The 18992-nt window shown below is 39.8% G+C and overlaps 2 protein-coding genes across 4 annotated transcripts; one reads left to right on the forward strand and one right to left on the reverse strand.

Moving 5' to 3' along the window:
- The first annotated feature begins 240 nt into the window (after positions 1 to 240).
- Positions 241 to 8502, forward strand: skic8 (SKI8 subunit of superkiller complex). 3 transcript variants are annotated; one of them, XM_088340695.1, is made up of 12 exons: positions 241 to 406; positions 650 to 692; positions 813 to 840; positions 2178 to 2283; positions 3054 to 3226; positions 3302 to 3450; positions 4103 to 4196; positions 4273 to 4366; positions 4439 to 4531; positions 7321 to 7399; positions 7490 to 7575; positions 8102 to 8502. In XM_088340695.1, exons 2-12 carry the CDS (start codon positions 681 to 683, stop codon positions 8307 to 8309), a joined length of 1122 nt encoding a protein of 373 aa, XP_088196821.1. In that variant the 5' UTR covers positions 241 to 406; positions 650 to 680; the 3' UTR covers positions 8310 to 8502. The 3 variants fall into 3 exon arrangements, with proteins under 3 accessions (XP_088196821.1, XP_088196823.1, XP_088196822.1); XM_088340697.1 differs by lacking the exon at positions 8102 to 8502 and adding an exon at positions 7743 to 8067; XM_088340696.1 differs by lacking the exon at positions 8102 to 8502 and having other exon boundaries at positions 7490 to 7627.
- Positions 8503 to 9609: 1107 nt separating this feature from the next.
- slc25a44a (solute carrier family 25 member 44a) lies at positions 9610 to 18790 on the reverse strand. The gene is made up of 4 exons (XM_088340699.1): positions 18482 to 18790; positions 15855 to 16563; positions 13475 to 13602; positions 9610 to 11959 (listed from the first exon to the last, which is right to left on the reverse strand). Exons 2-4 carry the CDS (start codon positions 16486 to 16488, stop codon positions 11768 to 11770), a joined length of 954 nt encoding a protein of 317 aa, XP_088196825.1. The 5' UTR covers positions 16489 to 16563; positions 18482 to 18790; the 3' UTR covers positions 9610 to 11767.
- Between the last annotated feature and the right edge of the window lie 202 nt (positions 18791 to 18992).

Raw genomic sequence — 18992 nt, forward strand, 5'->3', positions numbered from 1 at the left:
AGTGTCAGTTGTCTTAATGTGTGTTTCATCGTCGATAGATATTTTTTTTTAATCTGGTGCTCAAATGAAGTGTTATCTTCTGGAAAACGAACATTTGCCACAAACTAGTTTTGATTCAAATTTTTAAGTTGTATTAACTTTAAGACCGTTTTTAAGTTGTTTTCGACAAGCCCGATTCGGTTCCTACATGTTTTTCAAACAAAAAATGTACAAGTGTGCATCCTGTCATGTCTGACCATTCTCCCATAGTGCCACAGGGAACACTAATGAGCAAAAAAGCTTTACAAGTTAAGCCATATAGGACACGAAGAAGAAATTGCGGTGCCAATGTTGTCATGGCTCCTCGCGTGTAATTAAATTGTTTAATCATCTAAATTATCTTAATACTCGTAGCTGACTCCATAAGGTAAGAACTGTGTTTGCAGGTATTTAAAATTTGAATATCAGACATAAATTTTCCATGCTATATTTACTTAAATTTATTTATATAGTTTTTGAGTTAGCATTAGCATTCCGGTGGCGTTAAACTACAGTTCCCAAGCTAATATCCCGTGGAGATAAACATCATTGTTGATATTATTCAATTTAAAATGAAATTCATACATTTCCCCCTTTTCTGCTTTGGTTTTGTCTGTATGTTTGTGTTTAGGTCGCTGCAATTGAACTCACTGTGAATCAAAATGTCCACCCAGGTAAGCAACAATTGCACACGTTTATTCTGTAATATTTACAATCATAATCCACCACACACACACACAACAACAACAAAACCGTCGTAATAATGAGAAAATGTGCCTATTTTTCAATTTCAGTACAGCATCCTTTTCAAACAGGAGCATGGTGAGTACTGATACGAGGATTTGGAATGTGTTCAAATAGTAATCCAATTATATTTTTTATCTCTTAGAAGCATTTTTAGCGGTTTTCTACCATGTGATAAAATATGAAAAGCAAAACCAAATCTTGCTGACTGGGGCGCTGTGTGTATGAGAAGAGGAACATGTTCCACTTTCTCTCACCTTCTTCCTCTCCTAATCCGCCTCTGTTCTAAAGATTTCCTCCAACCCAAAGGCTATTTAAACGAATAATATTTGTAAACATTTTGGTATCTCTATGTAACTCGTGCGTCCTTCCCTGACATATTTATTTATTTTTCTCTGTATTTATTTTGTTTTAAAGTTGATTAAAAGTTTTGCAATGTTGCAATGCAGTTTTTGTAGGGAAGTATGGATGTTGTGATAGATAAAGCATTAGTAATTCCAAAATCTTGACCGGAAAAGGGGGCTGAAAAGTTCTCACAAAGTTCATCATTCGTTCATGCATTAGTTCAATGTCCTTGCAATAAAATGTTATTTTGCAAGCAAAACACGTCTAACAGATTATTATTCCGTTGATTTTCTTCACTGTGTATGCTTACGTGCGGGCAATATTCTGATTGGAACGAGTACCAGTATTTTGATGATGTAAAGCCAGTTTCATTTTCAATATTTTCATATTCAATTACGGTCATAGTTCAACTGCAAGTATTGCAATTGCAATGTTTGGGTTAGTCCTTTCAGTTCCTATTCGAGTAATTAGATTGCTTTTGCTCACATGCTATTTGTGTATTTTCATGCACAAGAGCACTGTGGGACAAAGACGAATGAAACACGCAATAACGGGCTTACTTGCTAAAAAACAAAAAACAAAAAAAAACTACCGGTGTATTTATTGATATCTCTGAGACATTTCAGTTTTATTTTCTGCCCCCAAAGGGAAAATGCAACCAAATTTGTGTTTGTTAATTTAAGAGTTGTAGCAAACTATATATAGTGTATTAAGCTTGTTACATAGTTGAATTTAATGAGTGACATGAATTAAATCCTCCTTTATTTCATGCCAAAAGTTTAATGCGGAAAGAAAGTCTATTTCCAGCATGACCCTGTGTAAACTAAATACTCTTAAACAATCATCCGTTTATCTCCAAGCATGTAAACAATTCAATTGGATTGCTCCAAATATTCCCTTTCCAATCTGAATTGTAGTCTTTGACAGAATACTATCATTTTTTATCAGATTGTTAGTTGTTTAAGGTGAGACACCAAATGAAAATGCAGACTTTTATTTTCTCTCACCCAATACTGCAAAGTCAAAAGAACTCCCTTTGGTAATTCCAACAAATCATCTCATCTGTGCAGCACACGACGATGCAATCTGGACAGCAGCGTGGGGTAAAAGTGAGGCTGATGGTTCAGAAACAATCGTCACCGGCTCCCTTGACGACATGGTCAAAGTGTGGAAATGGTAAGTGATCCTGTGCATGAATGCGCAATTCTTCTCTAGTATTGATTGGTAACCTTGGCAACTGGGATGTGATTGGTACAGTTGACTATTTTTTTTTTCCGGTTACCTTCTTCACAGTGCTGCAGTATTTAATGGCATAAATTATGCAATATTTCTTTTTTACCCATTAAAGGAGAAATATTTGTTATGGGCAAATATGTACTTATTTTATCTTGACGTAAATTCCTCACACATAACTTCGGGGTAATAGCTGTGTTTGCTTTTCTTAAATGTGCATGTCTATGTCAAACTCTGAAACAAACTAGAGCAGAACCCGTTTGTCGTGAAATTATACTTCCATCTAGTGGCCGTTTGCAAAAATAACGGCGAATAAAAAAGAAAAAAAAGTGAACCCTCGTTTATTGCGGGGTTGACTCTCCTAAATAACCCGCGATTAGGCAAATCCCTAAATAAAAAAACTTTTTTTTTTTAAATTACACAATGAAATACTTAATTATACACCAAAACCATAAAACAAACCATTTTGTAGGCTCAATCATTTAACAAATAAAGTACTGTATAAACCTTTTTTATCAATAACTACTGTACTGTCAAATCATATTTTTCAGGGATAGAAGAAGAGAGACTGATAAGCCAGTCAGAATGCAGAAAAAAATTAATAATGCAATACAATGAAATTGCGATACTGTGAAAAGTTAAGTGTTATAGCGAGGGTTCGGTGTATTTTTGAACAAAAAAAGGTGACCTACAAAGTCATTTTGCCCACAAAGGTCGGATGAAAAACTGGAGCTGCAGTGGACACTGGAGGGCCATCAGCTTGGAATCGTGTCTGTAGATATCAGCCACAATGCTGCCATTGCCGCCTCCAGCTCGCTGGACGCGCACATCCGACTCTGGGATTTGGAATCCGGGAAACAGATCAGGTTTATGGATGCTGGACCAGGTAATGCCAGGCACTTTTGTATGCTTCATTATTTCTACTTTCAAATCGACATTATATATTTTGTCTCCACTCCAGTGGACGCTTGGGCAGTGGCCTTTTCGCCTGACTCCAAACACATTGCCACGGGAAGCCACCTAGGCAAGGTCAACATCTTTGGTGTGGAAAGCGGAAAGAAGGAATACTCCCTGGACACTCGAGGGAAATTCATCCTGAGCATCGCTTATGTAAGGAAATACTGGGTGCATGATAAGTTTTCCTCGTACGATAAGAGAGGAGACACGACAAAGTTGTATTACTACTTCATAGAAATCAAAACCTATTCTAATTGGGGAGAAGTTAAGAGGAGACACGACCAAGGTGTGTTACTACTTTATCAAAATCATCCATCCATCATCTGCACCGCTTATCCTCAGTAGGGTCGCGGGGGTGCTGGAGCCAATCCCAGCTATCTTTGGGCAGAGGGCAGGGGACACCCTGAACTGGTTGCCAGCCAGTCGCAGGGCACACGGAGAGAGACAACTCACTCGCTCGGTGTGAATGCGCGTGAGTGTGTTACTACTTCTTTAGAAAGTAAAAATATATTCTAATTCCAGAGAGGTACAGAGGAGACACGACCAAGCTGTGCAACAATTTCTATAGAAAACACAAATATTTACTTATAAAGAACAAAAATGCATTAAATATTTGTAACAAGTACAGACTGCTGATTGAATATTCCAGCATGACGTCAAGTAGAAAATTATTTGGTCTTTTTTTTCTTTTGGGCCGGTAACAGGGACATTATATTTGTCCGTTATTGTGCATCCCTTTAAGAAATGCAGCATCAAACAATTGACCATGATCATTTGTTATATTTTGATTTTTGTTTCTCCTTAGAGTCCTGATGGCAAATACTTGGCCAGTGGTGCAATTGACGGAATCATCAACATCTTTGACATTGCCACTGGGAAACTTCTCCACACACTTGAAGGTAGGGTCAAAGAAAAATACAAAATTGAAGTCTGTGCTAGAAAATGTAAGAACGCGTTTCCGTCTCCCACCTCTAGGACACGCCATGCCCATTCGCTCGCTCACCTTCTCCCCCGACTCTCAATTGCTTGTCACGGCATCTGACGACGGCTACATTAAGATTTATGACGTGTAGGTTTTTTATCTTAATTTTAGCATTTATTTAAAAAAATAACCAGTGCAGGTGTCTCGTTGTTTTTGCAGGCAACATGCTAACCTGGCTGCCACACTGAGTGGACACGGATCCTGGGTGCTCAACGTTGCTTTCTCGCCGGACAACACGCACTTTGTGTCCAGGTAAGCTTTCATTTCAGCTAAAGCAAAAAGCACGGAAAAACAGCTATGGTTTGAAAATATGATCATGATTAGAAACAATTTGCATATTTTAGCATAGAAGTCCCCAATCTTTTTGGAGATACTTGGTTGTCACTGATTAGCTTGCAGTGCTACAAGTTTAATATTAATTTCTGAAATAGATACAAAGATAGATAGATAGATAGATACTTAATTCATCCCCATAGGGAAATTCACACTTCCAGCAGTATCCTTGTGTTGAAAAATAAAAGACATAGAATACAGAAATACCCGATATAACGCGTTGATATAGAGTATTTAAATAGTGCTACATAAAATACACACTGTGAAATAAAAGGGTAATATGCAAATGTAGGGGTGGGGTTTAATACGAGCTTTTACTCTCCCGGGTGGAATTAAAGAGCCTCATGGCACGAGGAAGAAATGATCTCCTCAGTCTGTCAGTGGAACAAGACTGTGACAGCAGTCTGTCGTTGAAGCTGCTCTTCCGTTTGGAGATAATGCTGTGTAGTGGATGTGATGAATTGTCCATGATTGACCGCAGCTTTTTCAATGCCCGTCTCTCAGCTACAGTTATCAGGCTGTCCAGCTCTGTGCCCACAACAGAGCCCGCTTTCCTCACCAGTTTATTAGACGAGAATATCAAGTATCAAATATCAAGTAATCCTGTTATTACTATGTTATTCCCAGGTTGTTCGGATTAGAATTAGAGATAAAATAGGCTCATTCATCCACTAGAACATTGCCCGTGGTAATATATTTTAATTATAGGCCATAAAAAAAACAATTGTAAGAATTGATGACTTTAAAGACGCTCATGTCAATGATCATGCAGACCAGTTAGAAATCAAAATTCCTAGAGAACCACAATGATCCATCCATCCATTATCTGCACCGCTTATCCTCAGTAGGGTCGCGGGGGTGCTGGAGCCCATCCCAGCCATCTTCGGGCAGTGGGTACCTGAACTGGTTGCCAGCCAGTCGCAGGGCACACAGGGACAGACAATTCTCTTGCTCATTTACAACTAGGGACAATTTGGACCGGCCAATTAACCTGACATGCATGTTTTTGGAATGTGGGAGGAAACCGGAGTGCCCGGAGGAAACCCATGCAAGCACGGGGAGAACATGCAAACTTCACACAAGGGGTTTGATCTCATGACCTCAGAACTGTCGCACAACCGCTAACCACTGTGCCGCCGTGCTGCCCACAATGACCCATCACTGGTAAACTATTTCCAAAACCAGGCTAGTCAGGTGTTAAAGGGGCCACCTGGTTTCCGAAAGCACCATGTTGGGGGTCTCTGTTTTAGCAGGATGAAATAAATACATTGATCAAATGAAATAAAATGGAAAGCATGTGTGCACATTATATCAAATAAAGCAGTTATTTTTTGCAAAAACAATTTTTGACGGTGTCGAATTACAAACTTAAACATGTGTATTAGTGTATCCATTACCTCCTTGTTTTAGTTATTTCCATCCTTCAATGGTTTATTAAAGAGTTATAATAAAGAAAAAATGTTATTGAGTCTGTAGATATCAAATGTTACATTGCTTTCAAGTAAAAAATATCTTCCACTATTCGTTTTTTGGGGGAATAAGTGTTTTTTTTTTTCTTATGTTCCTGGAAAATAAAAATTGGAGGCTTTTTTTGTACGCGACAGCAACAGTTGTGTTTGAAAGCATTTTTAAAATACAAAATATTACAGCAATTTGAGTTGAAATTTGTTGTCTTTAAAGTGTTATACAAGTACATTTTGACTTGATAAGATTATTAATTGTTCTGATTATTTGAAATAAATTGTCTTTGTGGTTAGCACACAGCCCCACAATGCAGAGGTTCAGGGTTCAAGTCCAGCAACCGCAGCCTCTCTGTGTGGAGTTGGCATGCTCTGCCCGTGCCTGCGTGGGTTTTCTCCCACGTTCCAAAAACATGCATGTCAGGTTAATCGGCCGGTCCAAATTGTCCCTACGCGTGAATGAGCGTGTGAGTTGTCTGTTTGCCCAGCCACTGGCTGGCAACCAGTTCAGGGTGTCCCCTGCCCACTGCTGGGATTGGCTCCAGAAACCCCGCGACCCCACTGAGGGTAAGCGGTCCAGATAATGGATGGATGGATGGAATGGAATTGTCTTTGATAACAACGTACGGTACATTGCTTGTAATGAGATTATATAAACACATACTAAAAACAGTCTAAAAGAATGTCAGGATAGTCAAAAATATTTACAAGGTAGTGCTCGGAGACTGGCACCCACCCTTCCATTATCTGCACCGCTTATCCTCAGTAGGGTTGCGGGGGAGCTGGAGCCCATCCCAGCTATCTTCGGGCAGTGGGCAGGGAACAACCCTGAATTTGTTGCCAGTCAGTCGCAGGACACACAGGGACAGACAATGCGCTCGCTCATTCACACCTAGGGACAATTTGGACCGGGCAATTAACCTGACATGCATGTTTTTGGAATGTGGGAGGAAACCGGAGTGCCTGGAGGAAACCCACGCAAGCACGGGGAAAACATGCAAACTCCACACAGAAAGGTTTGATCTCATGACCTCGGAACTGTGCTGCACACACGCTATGGAGACTGGCACAAGTTGTAATAATAGTGCAATGAAAAACTAGTGCATCAATACAATAGTGCAAAACATTTTGCAGCAACGAAAATTCCCAAATAAGTTTTTACAGGCCTCTATATATGTTTCTGAAAAATGATCAAACAAGCTGAAATTAAATGCATATGGTTGTGTTTTCTCTTTCTCCTTTCTGTAGTTCCTCCGACAAGAGCGTGAAAGTTTGGGACGCCGGTTCTCGAGCGTGCATCAACACATTTTTCGACCATCAAGACCAGGTAAGACCTCAAAGGCCGTTGTTCTGGTCAAAATACATTAGTTTTTTTGTAGGAATTACCAAGTACAAATAGAGTTGTGTACTTCCTCAGGTGTGGAGCGTTAAGTACAACAACAACGGCTCCAAAATTATCTCGGCCGGCGACGACCGAGCCATCCATATTTACGACTGTCCCATGTGAGTTTTGTACTGGCTGTTGACAGTGCAATAAAGTTTTTACTTTCTTTTATTTTTTTTAAGACAAATGTTCTGCTTGGCTTTGCTTTTTACAACTGTTATCAGTATATCTCTAATAGGATATCAATTTATTTTTTTTCCCACCCGCGTTCATGGAAACTGTGAAGGTAAATTTAGAATGCCCTTTGAGACTCTTTGTGATTAAGGGCTATACAAATAAACATGATTTGACTGTACAAATAAATAAATATATGTACTCATTGACCCCGCGACCCTACTGAGGATAAGCGGTGCAGCTAATGAGATGTACTCATTGACTACAAAAAGGTTCGTAGAGTTTATAGCAATCTGCTGCCCAAAATACGTAGGCTCGATTTTTGTCACTCATCCTAAGTGATGTTTTAAACTTGATTAAAACGAATCAGCCCCCCTCCAACAAAAGCATTGTCACTGTCATTTGCAAATAATAATAATAATAATAATAATAATTTCCTTGTATTGTCATTCTGTGTAACAATGTACACAGAACGAAATGTCGATTGCACCTGACCCGTTGTAGCGAGCCGATGCAGCCGCAGCCAACAGAGGGCGCCGCCGACCACTTTTTAAGTCTTAGGAATGACTCGGCCGGGGCGCGAACCACCGACCTCCCAGTCTCAAAGCGGGCGCCTTACCATCTAGGCTATTTGACAAATATGTTATATATATTAAAAAATATATTTAGAGAAAGTTAGACCAGTTCAAACAAATATCCGGTCCAAAAACCCTTGAAAAGGGTTATTTTTAACGTTATTTACAGACTAAAACCGCACCTTTTGTCACCCAATTTCCAAACCTAAGACGTATCAGAGATGCAGCCAAATGGGATGTTTTTTTTCTAATTAACATAAACTGACCATCATGGAAAATAAATGTTGACGCAATCAAGCCTTTCTCCTTTTTTTGGGGGGGGGGGTAAAAATATCACGTTTCAACCTCCCTGTGTTGTTTGCATGTTCTTCCCGTGCCGGCGTGGGTGCCGTCCCACATTCCCCAAAAACATTCATGTCAGGTTAATTGGGTGGTCCAAATTGTTCCTAGGTGTGAATGAGCGAGTGAGTTGTCTCTTTGTGTACCCTGCGAGTGGCTAGCAACCAGTTCAGGGTGTCACCTGCCCGCTGCCTGAACATAGCTGGGATAGGCTCCAGCACCCCTGCAACCCGACTGAGGATAAGTGGTGCGGATGATGGATGTACAAAAATGTGTTTTACATAAAAATGTAGTGGGTACGGCTGATGGTCAAGTGCAGGTTATATAGTCTGGAAATTACAGTAAATCGGTTTCATCACAAATTTAATCTTTTTACCCTTTTTTTCTGGAAGCTCAGGGTATGTTATCAATTATTTATCACTATTGCGCCCTTTTGTATTTGTTTTAAATTAATGCAAATTTCAGAGCCTGTAGAAAAACAAACCAATTTATAGCTTGTGCGTAACCACTAATTAATATGTAAATTTTGTAAAATAACAGGGGCAGCACGGTAGCACAGTGGTTAGTGCATGTGCGGCACAGTTCTGAGGTCATGAGATCGAACCTCCTGTGTGGAGTTTGCATGTTCTCCGCGTGCTTGCGTGGGTTTCCTCCGGGAGCTGAAATTGATATATAACTGGAATGAAAAATTGACACCTCAGTGTTTTTCTTGAATACATGTCCAATTCTTCCAAAATTCTCTTTAATATTTGCCTATATTTATTATTAAAAAAATACTCAGTGCGATTGAACAATGCAGCTGTTTCATTGGTTAACTGAGCCTATTTAAACCTTCTAATAAATACGACCTGGTTATAACATAAAAACATAGAAATAACAATATCAAATGGGTAGTCATTTGCACCAATCAGTAACATAAATGCTCAGCTTCAAAAATGTTCACCCCAGATTAAGCATATTTTGAAATTGTCAATAAATAAAATGGCGAAATAATCATATTTGATGGACTTTAAACCAGCTGTGGTCTTTTCTTCTTCCCACTTCAAAATAAAACACAAAACTCGGTTTAGTTTTAAGAGTAGAGCATTACTCTTGATCAGATTTATTTAATCCGAATAATTAATAAATCCAGTATGTTCACACCCTCTAATCGAGACTTTTGACAGGTGCTTGTGTGCATCTTTATTAAAGTCTTGTTGATTTTTTTTTTCCAAATAGATTTTTGTGCCACAAATACGCACACATGATTAGGTACCAAAAACAATAAGACAACGCAAGCTCACCTGTGACTAGAATTAAGGAAGTGTTGCACATTAAAGTGACAAAAGTATGTCCTGGAACATTCATGAGTGGCCATCTTTTCATTAAATCAATCTCTTTCACTTGTGCACTTTGGAAGCTCACACTATACACACTTTGCTCCACTTGGCCCACAAAAATATAATTACTATAAGAGAGCAGAACCCCCAAAGAGGTCACAACAAACACCATATATGTAGACTCAGGAAATCAATTTTTTGTTAATTTTGACGCCAAGACAGAAAGCAAACCGAGATCTTGTTGCAACGTCAGAATAAAAATAAATGAGCATTACAAAAAAACATGTAATAGCCTTCACCTATAATCTCAAATGATTATGACTAGAACGTTAAAAAAATCTTCTGGAATGAGGCGCTTAGTGATGTGCTCTTAACAATCAAAGAGTGCTGAAAATCCCATTTCTGATATTCAAGTGGTGAGTGCCAAAACAAACGCATTTTTGGACACTAAAATAGTGCGTCTGAAAGTATTATTTTATGTCAAAATATTGTGGTTAATTTTTTTTCCCTGTCAAAAGATAATATTATTTTCTTGGATTTAATTTAATGTGATTTTCTTTTTTGAATTTGTACTATTTTGGGGGGCATCGTTTTTTTTTTGTAGTTTTTTATATATATATATATATATATATATATATATGAAATCACTTTTTTTTACATAGCTCGTAACCATCATTTAGTGAGTTAATCTAGTCAAAATATCTTAAAATCAATACATTTAGAAAGTAAAATACCAGTTTTGTTAAAAAAATTGCTTTCCTGCATTTCATGATTTAGCATGTTTTAAAATTGTCGAGCATTGAAAAGGTGGATAAATCTACTTGATTTATCGTCTTCAGACCAGGCTTTGTTCTATTAAGTGCCCAATTTGGTATTTTCTTAATGCTAGTACCCAGTAATGAAACATTATAAAAGGGTTTATTCTTAAGAGTAAATAGTCACATTTAGTCGGGTACAAACGTGGTGTCCTATTAGAGATAGGGCTAAATGCTGATATTAAGTATTTCAGGTCATAGAAGGATTTTAAGGCAAAGTTAAAATTATTTTCTTAATTTGTTTTAGTGTATAATCAAAGTGTTTTTATCTTTTGACCTTAGTTACTATCATATAAAGCACCAAATGAAATACCTGCTTTGAGTTAATTTCTCAAAAGACTGAACAAGCATAATTATGATATAGAGGGAAGCCATTGTTGAGGATTAAATTTGTGAATTATTCAATTTGATTTCTCGTCTTTAGACCAACTGAACTGCCCAAGTTATAAACGTTATAAAAAACAATATTCATTTTATTTCCAATAAATAATCACTCTTAAACGGGTGGACACTCTAAAATGCAGGAAGTATTTTACGTCAAAGATCAGTGCTACCAAATTTTACCAACCTTTAATAGTTTATTACACCAATTTATAGCAAATTAGTCATATAAGCATTTTCTATGAAAACTACCAAATATTTTGTATTGACTTTGATTGTTCCTTATTTATGGCACATTATCGGCATCTGCTGTAAATTTGCGGTAACAGCGGATTTCTATTAAAGCGTTAACATTGTCTAAGAACCAAATTCGACTGAAAATGCTACTAAAAAATCCGAAAATTCTCTTCATTCTTAAATGTTTCTCAATGTTTTTCAATCTTGCATGATTTTCTTACATCAATATCAAAAAGAATACGTCATAATTTTTCTTTTAGTAAATTTCTGTCTCTTTGGGGGTCCTGCCATAAGCATAAACTATCTACTTCTAAAAGCAAAGTCGCTTTTATTACAACAAGTCTCTCTTAACATCATAATCATTGACAGCTTTTTGGCAGTATGATTTATCATTTGTGTGGTGATCAAAGCAGTTCAACAGGCAAACTCCTTGAGGTATAATTCCAATGTTAGGCTTATAGTCCCGGTCTGCTACCAGTGTCTGGACTGCACCAGGTGGTCCTTCAGGCTGAGCCTCTTGAGGGTCTCGTAGCCCACCACGATGAGCACAGAGGTGGGCGTGGAAGACACGATTCGGGCAGAAAGACCCTTAGTGATGGCCCCAAGGCCTTCCTCCGCCAGGAGCTGCTTGAAGGTCTCAACCACTGATGAGCGGCCCTCCACCTGCAGAGGCAACAGCCAATTAAAGGGACAGTGCGTAATAATCCATCTGTAAATTCATCATAACTGATGTCACACTACCTAGATTGGTCAAGCTGCGTTACAACCATTGTTGGTCAACTGTACCATATTTTTGGGTGTCCTTAAAGTGACCGTGTTTGATAACTCACCACTAGAGGTCGTTGTAGCTTAGAATGGAGGCAAAGAGTATGAATTGGAAAAAGATGCACTACGGAAACCCAAAAGGACACCACTTGGTAAACTTTGGTCACCTTAGTCTGTATTTTCTTATGAGCTAAGATGAATTTTAGTGAATGACAGGACATGAAAACTGGTGACAATAAAAGTTAGGTACACCCGGAGCAGCTGAAAAGAACCAGTAGCTGAAGTTGGTCTAGCTTATGCAAGTTTGCAATGGTAGCTTAGTATTTAATGTATTGTTGATCTGCTTTTCAACCAACTACACTTACCCACCCATAGCTGATTTGTCAGCTTGCAAGCTAATGTTAGCGCAGTATTTTTGTCTTTTAAATAAAACGACCTTCTCGATCTTTGCTGATTTGTCAGTTAGCTAGCTAATGCAAGTCCACAAATGCTAGCTCTGTACTTGTGGTGTTCATGTGTTTTTTAACAAACCAGACTTGCTCAATATTTGCTGATTTGTAGGATAGCTAGCTCATACCAGTTTGCTAATGCTATCTCTGTAGATTTGGTGTTCATCTGCTTTTTAACAAACCAGACTTAAGCTTCGCTAATTTGTTAGCTAGCTACCTAATGCTAGTCCACAAGTAATAGTTCAGTACTTGTGTTTCTCATATTTTTACCAACCAGACTTACTTAATCTTTAGGTACTTGTCAGCTAGGTAGCTAACGCTAGTCCAAAATTGCTAGCTCTGTACTTGTGTTTTTCATCTGCTTTTTAAGAGTCCAGACTTCGAGTTGGCGTGAGCAGGGAACAGGAGAGGTTGCTCAAAAGACCATTAAAAGATTAAATACGCAGGTATAAGGAGCCTGAATCACAGAACCGCAATATGTTCAGCTGTGGAAGACAAGTGCCACTGAAAGCCTAAGAAGGAGCAGCTATCGATAACCACAAGCCATAGCCTGCAGCCATGTCACCAACATGAGTGGCTAGAGAAGAACAGGGTTGTAAAAAGCAGCAGATTCCTGAATAACAGTGACCATCAAATTTGGGGCTGAGCTGTGTTCGGTAAGTGGCTGTTCGGTGCTAAAGGCATCACCGGGACAAGCTACCTTCACTAAATTGTCATTTCAGCTTTCATAATAGTAAAATGGCCGCCAAACATCTCAGCTTCTTCAAGTTGTGTGATATCATTACACATTTGTAAACCTATAAGTCTTTAAAAAAAAACAACCCTGAACTAGTACATGTGTTTTTACTTATTATTGAACCAATATTGTTTGATTTAAAACTGTTTTTACACCACTAAGGGTTGCTACATAATACACACTGGTCTTAAAGGTGAGGGAACGGTTCTGACTGAGGAGCCAACGTACCTGCACTCTGGCCCGGACCACATCCATGGGATTGGTGATGGTGGAGGCAGTGGCGGCGGCCATGGGCCCGGCCAGGGCCTGGAGAATGAGGTGGGGGCACTCGCTAGGTGCCATTAGGGACAGCTTCTCTATGGACGGAAAAAAGGACACATGTACCCCTTTAGTAAGTGCTGAACATAATAGTAATGTGGGACAGCATTGAACAAGTGAGACAATAGCTTGAAGCCTTACCTGGTACCTTGTCAAATTTGATCCATTTGAAAAACTAACCATTGTACATTTACACATTTTTCTAAGGATAGGTAGAAGCATTTCCAAAAGTGGCCATTTGGAGATGACAAGTTTACAGCTATTAAAAACTCTGCAACAGTGTATTTTACTTTATTTTTAAACATTTGGTAAGAGTTGTAAATGTTTGACTTCTCTTGCCAGATGTCAATCAATTATTCTGCACACTTGTGCGTACAAATGGATCACAAGTGGTGTTGCGCACGTTTATCTTGGTATCAGCTAATATCTGTGTATCGTTCGATTCAGAATTTTATTGGCTAACCGATGTGTCAATCATCATTTGAATCGGTTACTATTGGCTAAAGATATTTGTAGCTAAAGAAGGCACCCCGTTTTATCAATAAAGGCTCATATAGGCTAATGTGGACTGTGAAACAAAACCTTTTATTGGCCGGGAGTGATGTTAATCAAAGTTCAGAGGCTAACGGCCATATTGGAAATAGTTTTTCAAGTCTGTTTATTTGTAAACTAACTATGTGGCGAAACAAGATTGCAACAAGGAATGTCCGATTATGGAAAAATGCTTTTGGGCAGATTTTCTCTTTAATCTGTCAGCATTACCGTGTTTTTGAGTAAGTAGTTTGCACGATCTGATTCCCTGGACGGGCCTGGATGCAACGACTCCAAATGAGTTGCAGATGTTCAACTCATTTGATAACTGCCAGGGGGCACAATTGGTACTGATCGTGATGTGTCTTTGGTTAGTACATTTTGAAAGGCTTTCCAATGATATGTGGCGTGATGTATTGTAACTGGTGACACTATACAGACAGGTAATTGTTTATCAACAGTACGCCCGCCCGCCAGCTCCTTGTTCTTGACATTTGTCTTTTCTGCCAAATGGTTACGGCCCTATTCCTTAAGGGAGGATAACGATCAGTGTTTCAAAGTATTTTTCGTAACCGCAAGTTTTGTTTCCCTTTAGCATCACTGCAAGCCTTGGGGCCCATAATGAATAAACAAAGTCTCAAAAATAGAGTATTGTATGATCACAAACTGAAGATTCTGAACTGATGAGAGACATGAGTATTGTGGGACATAGTTCAGTCATTTTTTCAGTCTTTCATGATGCCGTGATGCAAACCAATTGACCAGCATTTTAGCCGGCCAGGAATCTTGAAGATGAGAATTACCAATTTTATGAGCTTGCAAAATAATTTGTTGTTTTGTTTAGTGAGGAAGTTCCCCTAAAGAGACCCCCGGAAAATGTCTTTAGCCACCAATCAAGTGAAAACCTCCACAGGCGCAGTCGCCATATCGCGGGGCTACTGAATATGATGGAATGAAAGTTTTTGGGCACGCAAAATAATGAGGTTAATAGTGGGGGAACTGACTTAAAGAGGGACAAAAAACCCCCACCTTATTCTACACCACAATGTGAATGCCATTGAGACTGGGAGGTCGGTGGTTCGCGCCCCGGCCGAGTCATTCCTAAGACTTAAAAAGTGGTCGGCGGCGCCCTCTGTTGGCTGCGGCTGCATCGGCTCGCTACAACGGGTCAGGTGCAATCGACATTTCGTTCTGTGTACATTGTTACACAGAATGACAATACAAGGAAATTATTATTATTATTATTATTATTATAAGGCGGGGCTGCTGTAACCCGGGGTCTACTGTACTCACACTCGCCACGATGGGCAGTTTACTACGTATACAGCTTATATAAGAGCATATATCGTATTTTGAATTGGTTTTCTGTCTTTCGCAATGTTATTGATGCACAGGCGAATAAGTGGAGAAACTGTTTAACCAATCAGAATTCAGAAAAAAATGCACCATGCCAGTGTAACTGACACTGTGAGTAAAAATGTGATCATGAGATAAGCTCTGTCTTTTCAGATTTCATTGTACAACTGATGGTCTGGTGGTAAAATGTCCGTGTCCTCACTGCCACGATCCTGGTTTGAATCCTCTTTCATGCAATGTATTGCTATGATTTAGTACCGTAAAACCTTGTGTAGCAACACACCCCTATAAACACTATGCATTTCCAATCGTATCCACCGGACACTTTAGAAGGCGCACGTGCAAATGTCAGGCCTGTCGGTTTTTTAGGTACGCCGAATCGATGACAAGAAGTTGGATTTACCTGCGTAAAAGTGATAAAAAGGCCACCAGAGGGCGCTGTTGGGGATGTAGGTGAGCAGTGACGCCACGTATCCCCTGTAGAATCCCCTAAAGCCATCCGCAGCGAAAATCTGCACAGAAATATCCCGCGTTTGTCCGAAAGTGAGCCGACTCTTGCTGGATGCCAGCATCATCTTGGGCTTGGCCTTAAAACGGCTGCTGTGCTCTCCCTGGCCCTGCATCATGAGGTGTTGCGACACCACGTCGATGGGCACGGTGATGGTCTGCGCCACCAGCGAGGCCGCCCCGCCCGCCACTACCGACTTCAGGGTATTACTCGAAGAGTATCGCGACACCTGCCGGCGCGCTAGCTCGTAAGTGGTGATGTAGGCTTGTCCCGACACCAACGTGAAGGTGTTGATCAGGAAGCCGCGGTAAAGCCCCCGGACACCCTCTGCCCGCAGGATCTTGCAGAAAGCATCCACTGTTCCAGAGTAAAGCGCTTTGCCCTTTTGCACCTGCAGACGGGTGCGAATGAGGCTGGCGGGGTAAACAGTGGCCCGGGTGCCTAAAGTCATGAGCACCCCCAGGGAGTAGAACTTTCGCTTGTCCAGGTCCTCCCACTCGATGATCTGGATGGCACCTTTCTGCTGCATGGCGGGGGCGCAGTCGCTAAAGTTTCCACTCTGGAGTCTTGTGCTGCTGTTGTTGTCCCTCAGGCACCATTGCAACTGGTTAGAAAATAAATATTAGCTACTTGACAGTGACATTCCACTGAATCTACAAATTAGGAATTTGATGTTTTTAATAGGAGGGTGTTTAATAGTGCCTTTTACAGGTAGAAAAAAAACTTCATTCAGTAAAAAAAACTATTGATATGAATAATAGGCAAAATTACATTAACTATCATACCTGTCATTTTTTATAAACATTTACAGGTCAAAAAGTTTTTTTTTTTTTTTTTACATTGTGCTGTTCTGCAGGCTTCAGTAATTGCCCCCCTTCTTTTCAGCATTTACATGCTTCCATTAGGTGATATTATTCGTAAGTATAATATCAGTTTTCATTGCTATGCAGATGAAACTCAACTATATCTGGATGGAGGAATCTGCCACACTAAACTGTGGAAATTTGGAGGCCTGCCTCACTGGGATTAAAAAATGGATGTCACTGAACTTCTTGCGCCTTAGCTCTGAAAAGACCGCAATGCTAGTTATTGGTCCATCTAAATGCTGTGGCTTCTCAAAAACAGCTCTGAACATATTACATTTGTAATATCACCCAGAGTGACTTAGTCAAAAATGTAGGTGTCATATCTGACCCCGATCTGTCCTTTCAAACACACGTTAAGAATATTACTGGAACAGTTTTTTTCTATCCTCGCAACATTGCTAAAATTCGCCCTATCCTGTCTCAGTCGGATGCGGAGATTATAATTCATGCGATTGTTAACTCCCGTCTCGATGACTGTAATGCACAACTCACCGGTCTCATGAAGTCCAAAATCAAGAGCCTTTCAGATGATACAAAATGCTGCAGCGAGGCTTTTAATTAAGACAAGAAAGTTTGATCACATGACCCCAATTTTAGCTAACCTGCATTGGCTCCCTGTTAGCTTGAGATGTGATTTTAAGGTTCTGTTGGTATTATACAAAATCATGCAAGGACTTGCTCCCTCATATCTTTCAGATTTCATTTCCCCCATATGTTCCGGTCCGGAGCCTTCGCTTTAAAAATGCTGGTCTACTAGTGATCCCAAGAGCCAAGAAGAAATCCGCAGATTGGAGAGCGTTCTGCATTTGGGCCCCGGTGCTTTAAATCTAAGCTTAAAACACACTTCTATTCTAAGCATATGAATAACCTATATATTTTATGTTGACAATATCCGTGTATTATTTGCCCTCAAGTAGGTTTTAGATCAGATGATGGTGTAATAACACTCTGTGGTTAACAATAATCTGTGGTCTGTGCAGCCCTTTGAGACTCTTCGTGATCAAGGGCTATAAAAATAAACATGACTTTACATTGTGGAATCCCTACGTAGAGGTCGCCGCCATATCTGTCTGGAATCTTGCTGCCACGCTGTACCCTGTGGCACTGGTTTTCGTCAGGCAACAGTGACATCTCGTAGTCAAATCACACACTGGGGCTTTAAAGGTACATTACATATCGCACTTTATTACTTCACGGGTTTTGCCTACTACGGGACCTTTGTGGAACGTTACTCCGTGAAAAGCAAACGATTACTGTATACTATTTTGATACGTTAATGTTTTATCCGGGTTTCGGAACGCATTAGCTAATTACCGTAGGTTTCTAACCTTCGTTATACGGCAATTTTGCTTGTCGTATCCCGGGGTCGTGTTGTGTCGTGTGCGCGTGTGTGAAGCGCCGCATTGTTGGAAGTTCACATCCAGGAAACGTCCAAAAATTACACATTATACCTCGATCATTGTTTTATTCCTGCAGATCATTGACAATTTATAAAGAAATATAAGCACTGGGCCATTTTTTCACCCACCACTCAATTTCCAGGCCCGTGTTAATGTGATCCTCGAACCTGTTAGCTTAGCATGCTGCTAACGACAATAACAACCAACGGGTTCGAATTTCTACGTGGTGCAAATGCACGATGTGGCTAGAACGAACCTGATTAGAGGCCCATTGATGTGTGAACTCGGTTCCGATCACTGGTACCGATTGTCTTGCTCTTTCATTCGGTTTTTGTCTCCGAGACGAAATGGGTCACGTCTTCCGTCCATGACTGGAACGCAACCGAAGGTGAAAGGCCGTGTCAGATGATTTGGGTTCCTAGCACGGTTTTGCATTAAACATAAAATAAAAGTACGTGAAACAATATTGAATGGTGTTGGAAGAATCACATAAAAAATGTAAAAGTTATTATTTTGTAATTTTTAACTTTCTGGACAGCGTGTTCGAGTTGACGCTAGTGTTGCGTTCAAGTCCAACAGAAATCCCGCACCTTGGTAATTTATTTGTTTAGTGTTTCTCAAAACGGACATTAGTGTGACTAAATACAATAACAATATAAATTTACAATATTGTTTTAACATAAATTGAACGACTGCACAGTTGCATGTATAATTTAAAGTATTAACAAGAAAGGCCCGCGACCCCACTGAGGATAAGCAGTGTAGCT

This window comes from Urocampus carinirostris, chromosome 7 (assembly GCF_059441175.1).
Source record: "Urocampus carinirostris isolate Australia breed hairy pipefish chromosome 7, RoL_Ucar_1.0, whole genome shotgun sequence".
NCBI classification, from domain to species: Eukaryota; Metazoa; Chordata; class Actinopteri; order Syngnathiformes; family Syngnathidae; genus Urocampus; species Urocampus carinirostris.

What these genes read in the sequence shown, in the direction of transcription:
- skic8 (XM_088340695.1), top strand. An exon ending in TCATCCTGAGCATCGCTTAT is followed by an intron (nt 3,451 to 4,102) that starts GTAAGGAAATAC and finishes GTTTCTCCTTAG; the next exon opens with AGTCCTGATGGCAAATACTT. An exon ending in TACATTAAGATTTATGACGT is followed by an intron (nt 4,367 to 4,438) that starts GTAGGTTTTTTA and finishes TTGTTTTTGCAG; the next exon opens with GCAACATGCTAACCTGGCTG.
- slc25a44a (XM_088340699.1), bottom strand. Translation starts at nt 16,488, where the DNA reads ATGCAGCAGAAAGGTGCCATCCAGATCATCGAGTGGGAGGACCTGGAC. An exon ending in TTTTTATCACTTTTACGCAG is followed by an intron (nt 13,603 to 15,854) that starts GTAAATCCAACT and finishes TTCCGTCCATAG; the next exon opens with AGAAGCTGTCCCTAATGGCA. An exon ending in TGGTCCGGGCCAGAGTGCAG is followed by an intron (nt 11,960 to 13,474) that starts GTACGTTGGCTC and finishes TTGCCTCTGCAG; the next exon opens with GTGGAGGGCCGCTCATCAGT.